This window comes from Apodemus sylvaticus, chromosome 6 (genome assembly GCF_947179515.1).
Source record: "Apodemus sylvaticus chromosome 6, mApoSyl1.1, whole genome shotgun sequence".
In the NCBI taxonomy this organism is placed as follows: domain Eukaryota; kingdom Metazoa; phylum Chordata; class Mammalia; order Rodentia; family Muridae; genus Apodemus; species Apodemus sylvaticus.
Genome location: NC_067477.1, coordinates 22,193,628 through 22,213,162, shown reverse-complemented (window position 1 = coordinate 22,213,162; position 19,535 = coordinate 22,193,628). Strand labels below are relative to the sequence as shown.

At 47.5% G+C, this 19,535-nt stretch overlaps 1 protein-coding gene across 3 annotated transcripts in view; it reads right to left on the bottom strand.

Moving 5' to 3' along the window:
- The window catches only part of Ttc7b (tetratricopeptide repeat domain 7B), a 215,169-nt gene that overhangs the window by 29,540 nt on the left and 166,094 nt on the right, over positions 1-19,535 (bottom strand). For 2 of the 3 annotated variants that reach the window (XM_052185252.1, XM_052185250.1), the window contains exons 17-18: positions 18,061-18,158; positions 3,798-3,938 (exon numbers count right to left, since the gene is read on the bottom strand). In XM_052185252.1, the coding sequence (XP_052041212.1) occupies positions 3,798-3,938; positions 18,061-18,158 (239 nt within the window). The remainder of the gene's footprint in view (positions 1-3,797; positions 3,939-18,060; positions 18,159-19,535) is intronic. The other variant, XM_052185251.1, reaches the window with a different exon arrangement.

The following is a 19,535-nucleotide window of genomic DNA, read 5'->3' as shown; positions in this document are numbered from 1 at the left end:
ATGAGAAGCTCAGGTGCTGTAAAAACATAATCCTGCGTGGGTGGGGGCACAAAGAAAACAGAAGGACTGGGGAGGTGGCTCAGTTGCAGACTCTTACAGCATGAGTATCTGAGTTTAATCCTCAGAACTCAAATAAAAAAGCCTGACAGGAGGGCATGCTGGTAGCATCCCAGCACTAAGAGGCAGAGGCAGAGGCAGAGGAATTCCTGGACTTCACCGGCCAGTCACCTAACTCACTTGGTGAGCTCCAGGCTTCTGAGGGACCCTGCCTCAAACAAGCAAACAAATAAACAAAGGTAGGCACTTCATGTGGAATGACGGCCAAGGTTGTCCTCTAGCTTCTATGTGCACACATATGTGTGCACCATGCACCACTGTACACACATACACACACACACACACACACACACACAAATGTCTTCAACACATAGTAAATGACTTATGAGTGAAAATTTGATGCTTGACATCTAAGAAGATAAGTGGTAAAGCCATGAGTCATCAATGAAAACATCATCTTCCATGCATCCAGTGGGATTTTGAAATGCATGGTATTGGCAAGGAGATAAGAAGATAGTCATATGCTGTTTACTGGACAGAAATCAGTCCAGCTCGTGGGAGGTCGTATGGCTAATTTATCCAAATAAAGAGGATGCACCATTTGACCCATCAGATCCACTCTTTGGGGTTGATCTTAGAAACAGAACAATACACGTCGGTACACTTACTGACATGCTGTCTGCAATGGCAAAGCATGAGGAATGATGCAGATGCTAATCTACAGTGTACTGCTGACATCATAATGCTTCCTATTGTGCAATTACACTGTGCAGCTGTAGGAAGTGTAAGCCAGCACCACGTAGGCTGGCTTGAGGACATGGGGAGAGGGCAGCAGAGACACAGCACAGAACGGGCAGAACCTCTGGAACGTGGCAGAACTGCCACCAGGGCCTACGGCAGGTGACGGAGGCACAGGGACCGGGGAGCATTTTCACTTTACATTTTTTTCCCATGCTCATTTGTGTGCCAGGAAAGTATGTTATCTGAAGAATGCTATGTTATTTAAATGAATTTGTGACACTTGTCTAAACAAACCAAAACACAAACATGCGCAGCCCAGGCTGTATTGGCTAGCAGGCTAGGGAAAGTCTGTGGCCCTGGGGTCAGAGGCTTCCAAGATGAATGAGGAGGTGGTAAGGGGAGGGGGCTCTCACTCCCCGGGGAGAAAAGGACCCCCTAGAGTCAACTGTCCCCAACTGTCCCCACTTCCTGTGCCCCAGCTGGCCTGTTCTTGAGGTGCATGTGTCATGTTCACAGTTTTCTTGCCATCACAGACACAGCCTGGAAACCTCAATACAGATTGCTGGAACCTGACATTGTCTCAGAGAGACCTTTCTTTCCCAAGAGACTCAAATCAGGACCATTGCCACCACAGGCTCCCGTCCCAAGGTCCACTACTCTCAGCCAGTTCACCAGAAAAACTAACCAGGTAGGAACATGCTCACAAACACCCAGAAGCTTTGGAAGTCAGGTCCTGACTCAGTTTCGCTAAACCTTGTAGAATGTGTGGACTCTGGAGTCCTATAAGAGCTGATGATGGACACAGAAGGCTGACATTACCTAGTTCCCAAGAACTGTCAGAAAGGGAGGTGATTGATTTTACTTCTTAGAGCAGTTAAGCACAGGCTGCACAGGGTGAACCCCCCAGTTCAGTGGAAGCCACCTGTTTTCTTTTAATGTCACCCCTTTAACCACTATGCAAATGTGTATGTTAATTGACTGGGAAGTATCAACAGGGAGAAGATGCTGAGAAGCTTCTACCTGGCCTCACTCACTCTCAGCACACACTATGCTCACCGCATGTACACACATACCGCGGCCCAGAGGCTGGAAGGTGAGATTGGCAACTGCTTTCCATAGTTCCATCCCAGTAAAGACACACCTATTAATTAGTATCAAGACCATTGTTCTGAGCCTCGGTGATGAAATGGAAGTCACTCTGCATGCAATCTTTGTCACTGAGTTCTTCATCGTATGCAAAGAAGCACAGCAGCCCTGGACAGCCGAGTGGGATGGGGGGTAGGGTGGGGTGGGCTGTCACTACCCTCTAGGCCAGTGGCTCTCAGCCTTCCTAATGCTACGACCCTAATACAGTTCTTCATGTTGTGGTGACCCCAGCCATAAAACTATTTTCACTGCTACCACAAAACTGTAATCTTGCTACTGTTAATAACTGCAATGTAAATATTTTTGGAGACAAAGGTTTGCCAAAAGGGTTGCAAGCCACAGGTTGGGAGCTGCTGCCCCAGGCTAAACTTCCTGGCATTCTATTGTGCCCAGTTTTAAGTGTTCTGAGAAGGGGCTGGAGATGGTTCAGTGTGCAAGGAACATTCACGCGGGCCTGACTATGTGCTTTTCAAAAACTAGACTTGACGTTCAGTGAGAACGACAGCTCTCTGCCCTGTGTGTTCAGTGTGGCTTTCCTGGTCTGGTCGTTAAACAACACTTAGTCCCTCTGTTTCCTCTGAGGTCACTGTCTGTACAGGACTGAGCAAGATGATACCAGACTCCTGTGCAGGGCACGGGCTGTTCTGGGGAAAGCTGGGAAGTGGCTTCCTGCTGGGCCCTGGCTCTCGGAGGCAGCCTGTCTTGACCTCTTTGGGGAGTGGGTGGAGGACAAGGAAAGCACACACGTACGAATCAGCTCTCTTGTGTACTTAGAAGAACAAAATTTGTTAATTTATAGTGGCTGTTATGGGTTAATTAAGGATGCCAACACTGAGAATGTAGATGGGCCAGTTCTGTGACTGGCCACATCTTCATACATGCATATCTGCTAAAGGAACACACAAGGTAGACCATCACACAACTGGCCCAGAGGCTGAAGGCGGAAATAGATGGATATCTTGTGGTGACAGGCATCCTTCCTAGTGTCAGATGGGCTCCAAGCATGTCCCTGGCGGTGGCGAGCCTGAGAAGGGGCACCAGGGTCGTGTAGATGAAGTGGTTAAACTCAAGAGATAGGTTACTGTCCTCAGAAATGGAAATATGCATATACACTAATAACCACTACTTCCTTGGGAGCTCGCCATGTAAAATGTGTGGGTAACTATGCACAGACACCTGACTGCTACACGAAACCAGGGCACAGGGGATCACACTTCCTCTGGGTCGGTTTCCAGAATGGGGGCTGCTTTGACTGCTTCCCTCCCAGCATGCCTGTGAAGGAAGTGGGGACACACAACACTGCCTTGCCCTGCCCCGCCCTGAATAAAGGCATCTGTGCCATCAACGCTCCTGTCCCATTGCCCAGGGACTTGGAGGCCCATCGCAGTGATGTGCCAAGCACTGTGCTCCTTGACCTAGGAGACAGGTGCTTTTCTAACCCTGCCATGTAGAAGAATAAACTGAGGCTGAGAGGCAAGGCAACGCTGCAGTCTACCCAGCAGGAAACAGTACAGGTGGGATTCACTGCCACCTACAGAGGCAGCACGGGGCACAACACTGGGCACCTCTCCAGTACAAGAACCCCTTGCCCTGCAAATCTAACAGGGGTCCCAATTTTCTACTGACTGCCTGGGTCAAGTGTGGTCACTGAGGAGGGATGAGGTGATGAAGGAGAGCACATGGTCCCTGTACAGATGCAGTATCAGTGTGGTGCTTGGCCACAAAAACTTCGAGTTCTCTCACAGGCTGAGGAGTTCAGGGCTAAACAGTCGAACGGGCACCTGCAGAAGCTAGTGGTCTCAGGATCTGTAATTGTGGGAAGAGGCCCGTGGGGTCAAGAGTGGGAGTGGTACCTGCATGGAGCCAGATCTGTGCCAGCGTCATCCAGGGATGCAGTGGACCCTGCTTGGGAGCACTACTCTGCAGAGATGAGGCCACTTCTGACAGTGCTTGTTCCACTCTTGAGGCTGCTACTGAGGTGGCGTGGACGGAGCCTGTGGGAGGTTTCAAGACTGTATTAGGGGTTAAAGGGGGGACTACGGACCTCATACCTGACCAGTGATATCCCCTCCCAAACAAAGACACAGGTACAAACACACACGCCCCTTCCCCAACATGTGAGTTATTATTCTTAAAGAAATGGGGGACCAACCATGATGGTCTAGAACTTTAGTTTCACCTCTGCCTAGCTGGTCCTTTAGTCAACACAAAAGGCACATGCTATGCTAAGCACTCTCTAGGAGCTCAGTCTGGCATGGTGTGAGTGCTGGGGCAGGAGGGTAGTATAGCTTGACACAGCAGGAACTCAAGGTTAACAAAGAGCATCAGGGAGGACTGGGGGGGGGGGTTACAAAGCACCTTGCTGCCAGGGACTAAACCAGTAACTGCATGGGGAGCATGGGGGACAGCCATGCTTACTTCCTAGTGTCTGCAGAAGATGGCTGGACAGCCCAGCAACTTCTACTAATTACCACATCCTTTCCTTCAAGAGACAGACAGCACCACGGATGGAGAATCAAGTTCTGCGACTTGACTTAACCATGGAGAAAAAGTATATGCCTTCTTTGTATACAGCAGCTGCCTGCTCTTCAGGCTAACATTGGAGTAGAGGATGAGGCTTGGGCTTCGAACATACTCCTGTTCTCTTGAAAGGCCACTGAGCACAAGTACCAGGCTAAGGCACAGGTACGGTGCATGAATCAAAGCTGGGATGGGGGCCTGATGACCGGAGCCCACAGCCTTAACCAAGAGCCTGCTTCTTCCCAACATTCACTCTTAAAGGCATGGTTCAGAGCTGAGAGGACGGCTCTCTATTATTTCAATTTAGAACTAGTCATAGACACATTTACCTATTATATATATAATTTTGGTGTTGGTTTTTTAAGACTGTGTAGCCCTGGCCATGAACTCCATAGACAAGACTGGCCTTGAACTCACAGAGATCTGCCTGCCTTTGCCTCCAAGAGCTGGGATGAAAGGCAAGTGCCGCCATATCTGGCTCACCCACAACATTCTTATCTTATCATTTATTAGAAGTTCAGCATGGAGACAAACACTGCAGTGTTGTTACTGGTAACAACTATCAACTTAATAAATTTACAACAGTGACAACATGTAAAGATAAATCTTCACTATGTAAATAAATTATACACTGGGTAATACAAGGTTGTAAACCTCAGTAAGTATCTCAGTTGATCTTTGGAATGGATAATGATGATGCATGGAAAACTGGGCGTGGCATTTTATGCCTCTAATCCCAGCATTCAGGAAGCCGGGGCAAGACTGTGAGTCCAAGTCTAGCCTGGGCTATACAGTAAGACTGTCTCAAAAAAACAAAAACAAAACAAAGAGTGGGTGTTAGGATAACAACTGGCCACTCGTATTGTGCAAATGTTTCAACAAGGTGGAAAGATGGATTCTTTGATGGGGGCTTGATGGATAGAACCCAAAATCTATAGACGAAAAGTCATTCTATCTTCCATGGATAAACCACAGGCAGACATGCCTTGGAGGACCCTAGAGAAGACAGCAGCCTCACAGGAGCCTTGGGGTTCTCCAGAGAAAGCTGCTGCCCAAGAATAAGGGAGCCGATGGCACGGTGACACTGCAAAGGAGAAACCTATGACACCTGGCTGAGTCTACCCTGCTTTAGACAAAGGAAGTCTAGAGTTATTACTTTTTAAAAACAGCAAAATGGTTCCGCTGTCATGAATACTTTGCTATAACTTTGTGTATGTGTGTATGTATGTATATGTATGTGTGTGTGTGTATGAGTATATGTGTGTGTATGTGTGTATATATGTGTGTATGTGTGTATATATGTGTACACGTGGGCGGGCACGCACACATGGCTATGTGCATGCTGGTGCATATGCACGTGTATGAGTATGCAGAACCAGGGACAACTGTGGCTGTCACCCCTACAGCTGTCTACCTTGTTTTTTGAGACAGTGTCTCTCACTGGCTTAGAGGTCTCTGGAAGAGGTTTTCAGACTCTTTGGTCTCAGATCTGTTTGGATGTTGGAAAATTGTAAAGACTACAAGGAGATACACTTGTCTAAGTTATTGCCACATTAGGAACTGAAATATGCTTAACATGTTCATTTATTGGATTATTTAAAAATAATAATGTACTGCAGCTGTAGCAGAGCCATGCACACTTTGTCCCACAATCTATAGATTTAGCCCTTGCTAAGGGCCTGTGGTTTGCGGGAAGCTAATGTTGCTTTTGGGATTAGCTGTTTTGTCTTTTGCTCAACAAAGGAACTACATGATCCTTACTGAACTCCTGACCAAATTCTTTTTCTTTGCAATAACTATACTGTCAGAATTAATTCATGTTTGGTATAATAATAAATTTCACTCTGAATAAGGCCTGGCACATGAGAGTGGTCTGACCATCTTACATTTAGACACCACTTCATTCTGTTTATGTGACAGAACTGAGACTTGAGAGATCATGTAACCACTCAAAGCTATACAGCCAGTTGGTGGTAAAGTCAGGATGCAAACACTGTCTGGCTCTAACCCCAACCTCTACATCCAGCCATAAAGGCCCCCTCCTGCAGGAAGGCTGCAGCGAGCCTCCTGCTGTCCCTTCAGCACACAAGGCCTTGGGTCCTTCCACGTGAGTGTCATTATCACCATGCAGTCTACAGGCTTTGAAGAAGATGCACCCACCTTCCTTATTTGGTAGTGTGGTTCTAAAAGACAGTAAGGTGTCTTCTGTTTAGGCCTTTTCAAAGTTATTTCAGCAATGCTAAGTCTATCCAAGGTGTTGGGTAGGTGTTTGTAGACTAAATAAAAGAGTAGCTGTGAGCAGACATCTTTTTATGCTGTTCAGATGAGATGGGGCGTGTTCAGAGTGACATGGCTATAGACTATGACATTCAAAAGATACAGTCAGTGTGGTCTGCTCTAGTAATGGGGGACGCTCTGACCTTCATGTCTGCTAACAACTTTTTCATCATATCTGTCACACTCTGGAAATCTCGGGAACAGAATTAAACACTGATGCTATTTAGTGACTTTCTCTCTCTAATACAATTAAACCATCAAATAGAGAGGATGAGGAGGGTAGTCAGGAATCCTTTCCTGTTCTTGGTCGATTTCTTGTTCCCTTTATCACAAGGGCAGAAAGCCTGGCTGTGATGAGCTTGGGATAGATATTAGAGGAGTCAGAGGGTTTTTAATGGCAGGTAGCAGTGGCCAGAGTACATGATCATTAGCATCCACCGTTCTTTGCAATAACATAACAAGTGAGTCTTTGTCTGGGCTAGAGTTCGGAGGCATCACTGACAGCACAGCAGAGCGGCAGCTATTTTACTGTGGAGTAGGACTGACGAGGTAAGCAGGACTATATACTGTGGCTGTGACTTATGTGGGCACAGTTGGAAATGCTGCTTCTCCGTCTGTCTTTAAGGAACTTCATTTTTTTTTCTCACCACAGAAAAAGCACATTGTGCACGACCCAGGGGGAAAGTGGAGACAGAGTCTTGGAAAAGGAATCCGAAGGAAGACTAAAGGACACATTTCCAGCTTGAAATCCAAGACTCTGGAGAGATGTTTCCAAATTATCGGTTCACCGGCGGAGCCAGGCAGTATGCCCAGGCTGCTCGCATCTCTTATTTATCACACTAACTTGAGAAGTGCTTATCAGCGCTGTAACTGGGGAGCGCAGTGCCTGCTGTGTGCTGCAGCTGCCACGCCCTGCCAAGGAGCTGAAGCGCCCCTTCCCTTAAGCCACGGCCAGGACAAGCCACTGCAGAGTCAGCTTGGCCGGAGCTGATGGAGGCAGGGGGGACTGTGCCCTAAACGCCAGCCCAGGGTTGCTGTGCTAAGTGCTCGAAAGGTCCACAGGGATGCAATGCCCTGAACCAGGCAGCCTGCGTTTCCTCGGCTCACAGATTTTGTTACCCTCCTACTCCGAAGAGAAAAGGCCGCCTGGGACACCTGATTAAAAGGCGAAGTGATGTTTGAAGAACTGTTCTAATTCCCAATTCAGTTTCTTCTAGATTCTGCCAGGCTGGGGTTGAGAATACCAGGAACAAGGGTGGGAAGACCTTCCTCTGTGGGTGGATAGCCGAGGCCTCGGATCCCTGGCACTTCAGATCTAAGCTCTGAACCCTCCTGAGGCTTCCTGTCACGTGCAGAGCTGTCAGAACCCTGACTTAAGGAGGCCACGAGCAATAGTTGGCTCCAGCCTGCGTCTCAGCCAGAGCCTTGGCCAAGCTTGTCTGTATGGGGAGAGATGCCTGTGGTTGATTCCATACAGATCTCAACGTCACTAGAGATGAGCTCTACCCAGCCACCAGAGCTCACCATTCGAAGGGACCCCAGAGGCAACAATTTTGTTAGGTGAAATTAGGAGGCTTAGTTAGGTGTGGTCACCCTGCACCTTCACAAGTAGGGACCCCAAATGAAGGGTACACATAGTATTCTGGCTCCCCCTTTACCTGTCTGGTGGCACTGACAATCCAGCACAGGACACATACTTGGCAGGAGCCCGGCCCTGGAGGACTGGTGGATTGCTTCATGCAATGAACATGGGAGAGTGATGGAACCTGTGGCCGCCACACCCCATTCCTCAAGCATGTTCTCTCCGCCTCGGGCTGCTGCAGCCCATACCTGCCTTCCTCACTTCTTTTCTGAGGAGAACTCGAGGCGCCAAGGCATCGTGCATGTGGCAATCACTTATCATCTCCCTGTCCCTAACAATTCCGTGTTATCCGACACCAGACTATTCAGTCTCCAACATCTAGAAGCTGTGCCCCCCAAACAATTAGAGCGAGGAGAGAACGCAGTAATTTTCCCCCTAAAGATCCCAGTTCTTAACAGCAATCTGAATGATCCTGCCACCCAGCTTCTTAAAACATTCTCATGTTAATAGGCAAAGGCTGTCTTTTAAGCAAGGCTTAGAGAAGCCATCTGTCCAACACTGCAGCCTGCTGGTGGCTGAGGCCTTCTTGTCCCATCCCTGCTTCCTCCATCCCTGCATGTCCTGATGAGAAGAGCAACAGCTCTCAAGATTTGGAGGAAGAGGAGATGAGAGAGGCCACTCTTATATCAGCCACCAAATTAAGCATACTATCTGTACCTTTTGCTTTACGTTAAAAGATTTAGTTCTGTCCCCACAGTCCCCAAGGGGTTAGACTTGATCTGTCTGTCTTTCCTATAAGGCTGTCCTGCTTGCTGAGGCAGTGGCTCTCCGCTGCTGTCACACAGCTCCCCTGTCTGAGAGCATGGCTGTCTCTCTCCTCTCTGGGCATGCCCATCACTGTGACAGCAAGGCCAGGGCCATAGCAGCTTAGCAGACAGCTGCTGCCTCCCACTAACTCCACAGCCCACACTGCCTCCCACTGGACTCTAATAAACACTGGCCAACATTCTCTGTGGAACCTCCTTTTCACCCCAAGTGAAGAACAGAATAGATGTCCATGCCCACAGCTCCAACACGAATCCATTTCTCAGCCGCTTTAACAGTTTCAATCGTTAACACAGACAAAATGTCTTCTCCCGAGAAGGAGAAGCTCTTTCCAGGGGAAAGCTTTGGGACAGGAGTCCACGAAGCAAGGAGAGACAGGGCCATGTGCTCTCCAGGGGGCATGCAAGGCTGAGGCAGTGCTGCCAGGGCTGGAGGGCCGAGTGGTCACACACAAGCATGAGGAGAAGCCATTCGCAAGCATGCGAGGGGAAGGCAGCTGTCAGGGCCACACTGGTGGGTCTGGGTTGGAGACAGTGCCTTCTGGAGGACTACAGTGGGCAGAAGATCCCTCGGCAGCTCACCCACCCCGCTGCACGTTCACTCTGAGCTACTAAGTGCCCTCTGCCTGGGGAGGCTGTGGTAGGTCTGGCATGGTTACCCATGGTTGTAGTACTGTGGGGGAACGCCTGCCTGGTGCTACCCTGTGTCGACACCGACATCTATACTGACTTGCCAGCTGCTTATCATTCCATTCAGCCTTGTTCAAAGAAAGGCACCACAGAACTAATTAAGGAAAACTATATTAAATTAATATTGACCAAATGTAAATAGCAAAGAAAGGTTATATTTTAAAAAGATTGTCTCAATCAGGATCTTTTTCGCTGTAAATTCAAAAATAGGGAATGTAAATAAATAAATAAATATTGAAAAAAATTAAAAAATAGTGTTGGTTATCACTAATGTTATTGATGAGGAACATAGGGTCAAATATGCAATTTGACCATTTACTTTCAGATTGTGACATTCACTAATGTGTGGGATGTCATGACGGAGAGTGGACGTGCACGTCTGTGAGACACTCCTCTCCCTCTCATCTGGACAGTGCTGGCGTTACTCTGTTCTCAGGGAATTTACTCCTAAGCAGGGCGGTGGCAGCCTTATCTCCACTGCAAGGTGGGAGGCCAGAGCCAGTCGTCCTTCTTGGCTTTAACACACCCTTGGAGATGGGAACGGAACTTCCTACATCTCTCTCTCCCCAGTGAGAACTGCTAGAATGGCTGAGAACAGAGTCTCTGGCTTTGGGTCTGGGGAGAGGCAGTGTGGAGGGGCCCTGCACTCTGGATCCACCCAGAAGAGATAGAAAATCTCTTCAGACTCTTGAGAGTCTCCGCTTCCAGGGCTACAGCTCAGGACAGCGTGGTGGCTGGGCCTTGAACTCAGGTCAGGTCTCTGTCAAGCCGCACAGGTGCGTGCAGCTAGAGTGCTTCGCTCATAGTTTTACAGGTGACGAATCATCTACAGACCTGGCCCTTCTCAGAGGCTTGGGCCTGCTTTATGAAAAATATTTAAATCTTTTGTATAAATGTTGCAAGTTTCAAATGAAACAACAGATAGTTAAAGGCTTTAACATAGTCTAGGTTTTGGAAAAATCTTTTTTTTTTTTTTTACATTTTCTCAAAAGAGCTTGGTATTAAAGGGGCCTTGTGAAAAAAATTTTTGTTTGTGATGAGCTTTAACAGAATCAAAATGCACCTCTTTCCTATTATGACTTTCTCCCCCTCCTCTGTGTGTGTGTGTGTGTGTGTGTGTGTGTGTGTGTGTGTCTGTCTGTCTCTCTGTCTCTGTCTCTCTCTCTGTGTGTATGTGTGTGTGTGAATACATGCCACATGTTACATGACTGCTGAGGCATGTATTCACACACACACAGGAGGGCATCAGAGCATCTGGCGCTGGTGTTCCAGGCCATTAGAAGCCACTGCTGTGGGCACTGAGTCCTCTGGAAGAGCAGGAAGCACTGTGAAGTGCTGGAGCCATCTCTCCACATCCACTGCAGATGGACAGATGGACGGATGGACAGACAGCTGGGAGTCACCCATTCCCTTGTGTCAGAGGGAGTTGTGCAGCCTCTGTGCATCCTAAGGAAGCCGCTCTCCCTGTCTCCTCCTCTGTAGTCCTCAGAGCAGCACTGCCTCTGCTGTTTATGGCCTGGCGCCTCAGGCCGTGTGCCCAGGTGACAGAGTGGACGAGCAGGTGGCAGCAAGGGGATCACATCACCCCAGCATTCCCGACCACAGAACATTCAACAGTGGAGGAGGCGTGACTCCAGAGACCCTCGAGGGTTAATAGATCAGAAGACTACTTACTAACTGAAAAGAGGGAGGGAAAACCATGAAAGTGTGCTTCTGGAGAGTTGCCTTGGGACAACAGATCAAACCAAAAATTAAAACCAAGGAACAAAACAGTTGAAAACTCAAAATTAAAGCTAAAATAGCAAAGAAGGTTCTAGTAACCTTCCAACTGCAAGCCTGGCTGGCTGGAATCAGGGTTTATTTTTCCACTAACAATGACTTTTGTTTTAAGTAGAGAAAGGCCAATCAGGCCCCTTGCACACTGCCATGTTCACCCAGCACATGGAAACTGACCAGCTGACACCATGTGGAATTTCCAAAGCAGGAAATCCCAAAAGGAAGAGGCAAACAGCGAAACCAGCAGGTTTTGGATCTCCCCACGTGACTGTGATCCTGGGTCTGTCGGAGCGCAGGGTGGGCCAGTTTTCATTGGTAGGCAAGAGCGTTGAAGTTCTTTACAATTAGATCAAGAAACTCTATTACCAGTGACTTTCCTTCCCAGATTAACAAGTGCATCTATGAGGAACAGCTGGTTACCAGCCAGGCACTGTCCCCGAGGGTGGGACAGTGGCTCATGGCTTCTCTGAGACTAAGCACAAAACACTGATAGGGGCATGCCACATTTAGCAGGGGGCCCAGTGGGTCCTCACTGCTCCAATGATTTACTAATTCGATTACTCCGAAGGCCCCACTGTAAGAGCCAGAATTTCTGAAGAAACACTGGGCTCCTGGGATGACAGACCTGGCAGGGTGCTGAGGTTGGTGGGTGTGCTGTGCAAACAGTGGGCAATGGAACAGATGCCATTATTCTAGAACCTCAGGATCTCATTTAAGATAATAAACTCAACCAAAGCCAACCTAAGAGAAAAAAAACTTTTTTTTCCTTGAAAAAGGAAAGTTTGGCATTTGCCCCTGGGCACCGTATTGTGAGAAAGTGCTGGTCTGTGGTGGATAAAAAGATAACATAAACAGTTTATAAATATCAATTTTATCTTCCACTCCATAAAAGCAAAGCCTGGATTATGCCGTACGCACGTGAGTGGGGTCGAGTGGCTTCCCGTGAGCGTGTCTTTGGTTGACCTTGTTCCTGGCCTGTATGGAGGTTTACATAACAGCAGCAGCCGCCCTAAAGAGCACACTCGCCAGAGTGGTTCCTCCTGGCAGCAGCCTCTTATGGGCTTTTGTTCAGCATGTAACAGCATTTGGAACAAAGCCGAGCCCTTATAAATCACAGATGCAGATGAAATCTGCCGGCTGCTGGCAGGAGTGAAGGAGACAAGCGACTCTCGCCGTGAGCACCATATTTAGGTCCCTATTAAGGACCTCACCAACCACTGTGCTTCATTTTAATATGGGGATTAAAAACAACAACTGACTGAGTCCTGGTACTTCCTAAAGTAGACTTTCAAAATTTCTGTATTATTTAAAATCAAGATTAGGCAGCTCCTATTCAGTCACTCCATACTTTGATGACAGAAACCCTGCCTTCACAAGTAAAAACCAGTTTCCAACCTCTCAAATGTGCTCTGTAACCGGCCTGCACTGGCCTCAGCTGGAAGGGTCTGGAGCAGAGCATTAAGAGCCTTCCATTCAGTGTTGACCAGCAGGTGATGTCATCTTTAGAATATGACTTTTACTGTTATCTGTTTCACTGTTTCATGGATTAACTTCCAAACTAAAATGCAGACATGTTTAGGATTATTTGCAAAATATTATAGCTTGCTTCTTCTTCTGTATATATGCCTATGCATGTATGAGAGGTCACATGTGTGTAAGTGCATGTGTTTGTGGGGGCCAGAGGTAACCTCCGGTAAGATGCCTATTTTATAGGGTCTCACTCAGAAGCTCTGGCTGGCCCAGAACTTGCTACATAGACCAGGCTGGCTTCAAACTCAGAGATCTGCCTGCCTCTGCCTCCCGAGGCTTACAGGTGTGTTGCTACACCCTGCGAGCCTGTCTTGTTTAAGACAGAGACTCCCAGTGGCATGTAGGCTGGCAGGCTAGTGAGCCTGCACAGTCTGCTGTGTCTGTCCCTCCAGCACTGGGGTTAGAGTTGCAGTGCTGTTCCCTGCTTCTAAGTGGGCGCTGGAAACCAAACTTAGGTCTCCCTGCTTGTGTCTCAAGTATTTTGTCAACACAGCCATCTCCTCATCCGTTACCTTTGCCGTGGGACCCCTGTTTCCACTCCCTTGTGCCTGCTCCGGGAAAGCGCCGAAGGACCCAGGAACCAGAGGCCACTCTGCAAAGGCTTCACTTGCTTTGCTCTGGATCCCGCCCAACGCCTTTACTTTCCAGGAGAGGTTAGAGCGTGGCTACTGTCTGTGGTCTTAGCTTCCTTCCATCTGTTCCTAACAGTTTTGGATTTTCAAATAAGCAAGATCTTTCCCTGACACATTTTCCTAGCCAGCTTATCAGTTGGAAGATTATCAGAAAATAATACAACAGGTCAATGAAGTGGGGGGGGGGGGGTCTAAGAAGGAAGAAAAAAACAACCATGTTTACAGAGTGAAGGTTCCAGGTGAGGACCTGGGTCACTGAATGAATGAGCAGCAGGGGGCCACACAAAGATGTCAGGTTTGGGATGAGAATGAAGAGGAGAAGACACAAACAGGTGGAGAGGAGATTCGGTTCTTGAGAGAGAAGAGGAGGAGGAGGAGTCTGATACTAAAAAGTGAAAGAGAAAAAAAAGAATGAAAGCAGAAAAAAAAGAACCTTTAGAAACACAAAGAAAAAAACAAACTAGCTTTTAATATACTCACATAAGCTGCAAAGAAAATGAGGTCATGTAATACAGTCACTCCTCTGCTTGACTAGGATACAAGCGCTTTTCAAAGAAAACAAATCTGTTTTCCACTGGTTATTTAATTGCTCTGCAACATCATGGAATAAAAATAACTCTGGTTTACCTGGGCACAGATTCAGCAGTGTGATCCCCTGAAAATAATCCATCTTTAACCTGCAGCGTGCAGGGCCTTCTGCAGGACACCCTTCCCTCCTTATTCCCACAGATTTGTTTTTTCTCAGAAGCACTTATGTAAATTCGCTTGAAAACTCAAGTTTTCCAAGGTGCAGTGGGCTGAGTACAATGACATGTCCCATGGTCTCAGTGTTGTGACAATGGAATGGTAAGCTATTTGGGTGCTCTCCTGTTGTGTGCACTGGCTGGCCCTTTAGAAAGTAAGCTTGTACCGTAGCCCTCAGGCCTGACAGCTGCAGGGTATGGGGTCATATAAAGACCACCACAGCTGCAACCAGAAACCTTCCCAAAGGAAAGGCATCAGACTTCCAGGTGAAAAGCTATTTTGCTCTGGATAGGTGTCTGGTGATCTCCACCAATGATTAAAGGTAAGTCCCCTTGCCCCATATCCTGCTTTGAAGACAAAAGAAAGACAAGTAATTCCCCTCTCTTTATTTCAGGAACTACTGACTCATTCCAAAGAAAAGACAATGACCCATAGCTTCAAAACTGTCACTCCACTGATTCCTGCTTTCACTGGCTGGGACCTACTAGGGGAAGAAGTGAGGGCGGGACAACAGAAGAAATGCCATGTTCTGTGACGGGGCCTGCGCAGTACCTGTCTAATAAAACCTAATCAGGGTTTATGCTTTATACTTTTAAAAGTTCTTATCATATATATGACATATGTATACACACACACAAATATATATAACTTAGTGATGAAGAATTCATTATATTAGAATCTCTATTCTGATACATTTGAATTCTAGAGAACAATCAAATGTATACCAAGATGATCTTTTGATTTCTCAAGAGTCTGTGTGCAGTGGGGCTTTTGGCCCTGCACCCCTGAGTGACAGGATCAAGACAATGGAAAGTTGCTATTGCTTTAGTTCTGATGTCAGCACTGTGTGACTTTGCTTGTGTCAGATGCTATGGGGTTTAGGAAAATAAGCATCAGGCTGGGCTATCAGTGAAAACACGCTGCCACCTGTCCGCTTGGTTCTCCGAGACAGACCCTGATCCTAGAGCCCCTCCTGCTAGACCACAGCTGGCATGGCCTTCCTTTTCTCTTCTGCTCGGTGGCCCAGTCTTTACTAAATGAGCAAGACTGCAGTGGATGTGCAAAATTAGCTAGCCGCAGCCAGCACCACATGGGCCGAAAGCTGCGGCTGGCTGAGTGAGACGCCCGCCCGAGTGCAAAGCTCGGGTCCTGCAGCACTTCAGAGTTCTGAGACATAATGAGGGCACTGTCGAGGGATGTGTGGGAAGCGATGATCAGGGCTGCGGAGCACACAGCAGTGGCTGCTCCTGGAAGGGGCGTGCTAATTCAGGAGGGTAAGCAGACAGCAGCTGAGGATGCGGCCTTCAGGAAGAGGGAGATGCTGATGGAGGCAGCGCTGGGACCAATGCTTCTCCATGGTGCACCACTAGTTAGCTTTGTGATTGAAGTGGAAGTTGTGTTTGCTCTTGAAATGAAATCAAAATGAGAGGAACAGATCAAATCCATGGGCAGCTGAGGTAGATGGACTATCCACAAAGGTGTGAGTCTAAGGTAACTGTGCCCCCAGATACCTCACACGGAACCAAAGAAAATTGGCTTTTATTAATCAATACAAAGGCATCGTTTCCACTTCTAGGTAAACCATCCTACATTTCAGTGTGTGTTATGCTCAATGACAAGACTTCCTGTGAGTAGGCCTCCTGGCCCCCCAAAGATCCCTGATCTCCCAGTTAAAGGATTCTGTGTAAATAGCCCTGATTTACAGCAGGTCAGACAGAAAGGGTCTTGGAGGGTTCATTGACATAGTGAAATGGACTGTCAGTGGACAATGTCTGGGAGGAGTGGTCTCCACTGTTGTTTGGTAGGGACATAGGAACCAGAAGCCCAAACTCCAGATACTTAGATTTCCTTGGAATAAGGGATCTTTCCAAGCAATGAGCCACACGAGAGGTGTTAGGATGGAGAGGGGAGAACAGACAGCGGGTGGTTGCTCTAGCCTGAGCCACGTGGTCCACTTGGACAGCACGGCACCTGAGAAGGTTGATCCTGCAGAGGGCATCCCTGACAACCATAGCAAAGATGTTCCCACGAACACAGGGAAGCAGGAAAAGGGGCTCATCCCTTCCCTGCCGCTCTCTGTTACTGGTAAACAGCAGTCATTCCAGTCTTGGACCTCAAGAATTAAATAAGATCCAAGCCAGCTCAAAGGAAAGAGGTTGAGATTTAGTATGGCTAATCTCATGGATACTGAGGAAGAGGCCAGAGGGGCTGAGAGCCTTCAGCAGCCGCAGCAGCTCTTTGGAATCAGCTTGAATTTCAGCAGTGGCAATAGTCCCAGCCTCATCTCATTCTGTCTAGAGCCCCAACAGTCTGACCTTTCCTTTCTACAAGGGCCTTAAAAGCCTGCTGAGATGACTGTATCCACAAGCAGGGCTATGCCTTGGCATCTGCGTCCACTCACAAACGCTGATCAACCTGGGGTGAGCTACTCCCAGAGTTGCCTGTGGTTACACCAGTGTGCCTGTGACCAGTACCGGCTGGCCTGGCTAAACTCTATTAAACCAACTTGTGTCATTTCTTGTAGCTGGCAATCACTGGAACAGGGGGCCAGGGTCTTTGGATGGAATGTCTTAAGCTGATTTTGATTCTGGTGAAAGGGAACCTTGGCAGGAATGAGTCAGTTGGACTATGAGAGCCCATGCCTACCAGCCATCCAGGGGTAGATTTTTCCAGAGGAGTCCAGGGTTGGGGATGTGTCACAAGGACAGGAAAGTGTCCCCGAGGCTCCTTCTCTAAAGTCATCCCATTAAGGATGGACTAAACCACATCAAGACTAAGGCTTCCTGCGTCCCTTGTTGGGTGTTGGGGGGGGGGGGAAAGCAGCAGAGCTGGTTTTAATGGTGTCCTAGAAGTACCACTAAAGCTCGAAGTTGAGTGAATTTCATTATGTTTTGTGGGTCTGTGGGGTCCCCAGATTGTCAGTGATGACCCAGCATTACTGCTGGAACTGTTTGTCTGCAGCTATGAAAATTAGGGAGGTGTGCTTCTTTGCCTCATCCAGGGAGCTGTGGACACATGAGCACGGTGCACACGACCCCCTGCGGTCCTTATCAGCCAAGTAGAAACATTTGCTCAGAGGCAGTAAAGTGCTATGGGCCACCACACGAGGACAGTCGGATGAACTAGCAGCTCAGAAGCCCTGCCACCCACAGGTCCTCCTACTGGAAGCATGTGTGTCTATGTATGCAACTGATTAGAACTCAGAATGGTCGATTTCAATAAGGGGAGAAGCCTATGGGGGACACACCGGAGAGGAAACTTGTCTCACACAGAAGCCACCAAACTGTAGTTTCAAAGTTTAAGTTCCCAGAACAAGGGGAAACAGATTTGAGTCCATCTGGGCTAATGACACTAATTTCCTCACTATGAACCAACACTGGAAAATGAGGCTGAAGTGTCCTGTTATTTGCCTCTCCCCACACTCTACCCCTCTTACCCTCCGCCCTACTCCTGGGGTCTGTCGATCTCAAATACCAACCCAGCACCTGGTCCCACCTTCTGCTCTCCCCCTCCCTGCCCCCCTCTGGCCCTTGATTCTCACCTGTCTCAGGATCGCTGAAGTCTGGCAAAGTGATTGTATTAAGCTGTCGCCTGTCAGCGATGGTTCTATCTAAGAGGCTGCTCCCGCGTCCAGAGTCACTGCAAAACACATTGTAAATGTCAGTCACTTGAAAGAGCAAGGCAGGCTGGCACAGAGTGCAGAAACACAGGGACACCTATGTATGTCTGGATGGTCCTCATCTGTCCACGCCCAAAGGGGTCCTGTACCCAGGGCTTAGTAATGTATATAGTGATGTGGATAGTGGTGTATATAGTGGTGTGGATAGTGATGTATACAGTGATGTGGATAGTGATGTATATAGTGATGTATATAGTGGTGTATATAGTGATATGGATAGTGATGTATATAGTGATATATAGTGGTGTATATAGTGATGTATATAGTGGTATAAATAGTGATGTATATAGTGGTGTATATAGTGATGCATATGTGATGTGGATAGTGATGTATATAGTGATATATATAGTGGTGTATATAGTGATGTATATAGTGATGCATATAGTGATGTATATAATGATATATATACTGGTGTATATAGTAGTATATATAGTGATGTATATAGTGGTGTATATAGTGATGTATATGTGATGTGGATAGTGATGTATATAGTGATATATATAGTGGTGTATATAGTGATGTATATAGTGATATATATAGTGATGCATATAGTGGTGTATATAGTGGTGTATATAGTGATGTATATAGCGATGTATATAGTGATGCATATAGTGATGTATATAGTGGTGTATATAGTGATGTATATAGTGGTGTATATAGTGGTATGTATAGTGATGTATATAGTGATATATATAGTGATGTATATAGTGGTGTGTATAGTGATGTATATAGTGGTGTATATAGTGATGTATATAGTGGTATATATAGTGATGTATATAGTGGTGTGTATAGTGGTATATATAGTGATGCATATAGTGGTATATATTGCGAGCAGAGCTTCCTTGATGCCCACAGATCCTTGCTGCTTTTACTCTTCTGCTATTATAAGATCTAAGAGAAGACTGGGCTGGTGAGACGGCTGAGCGGGTACAGCACTTGCTTCCTATGCCTCACATGTGACTTTGATCCAGACAACAATGATGGAAGGAGAGAAGCAACTCCTGGGAATTGCTTCTGACCAGCGTAGATGTGGATGACAGCCGGGGTGTGTCCGCGCCTGCACACATACTTGCCATCTTGTACACACAGAATCTTGCACACTACCTTCCAAGATGCCTTTACTAACCACAGCAGGGCTATGAACTCTGTGGCATGAGGAGAATCACCTAGAACATGTCCTGAAGGGAGCAATGCCAAGGCTTCATCTAGACCAAGTGTACTAGAGAGTCCAGGACAATGGCCACTCCTCAGAACTTGGGCAGCTCTCAGGGCAGCTGCTGGGCTTGAAGTGGCCAGAGTGATCAGTCGTGAACTTGGGTGTGCCCCCAGATGTATCT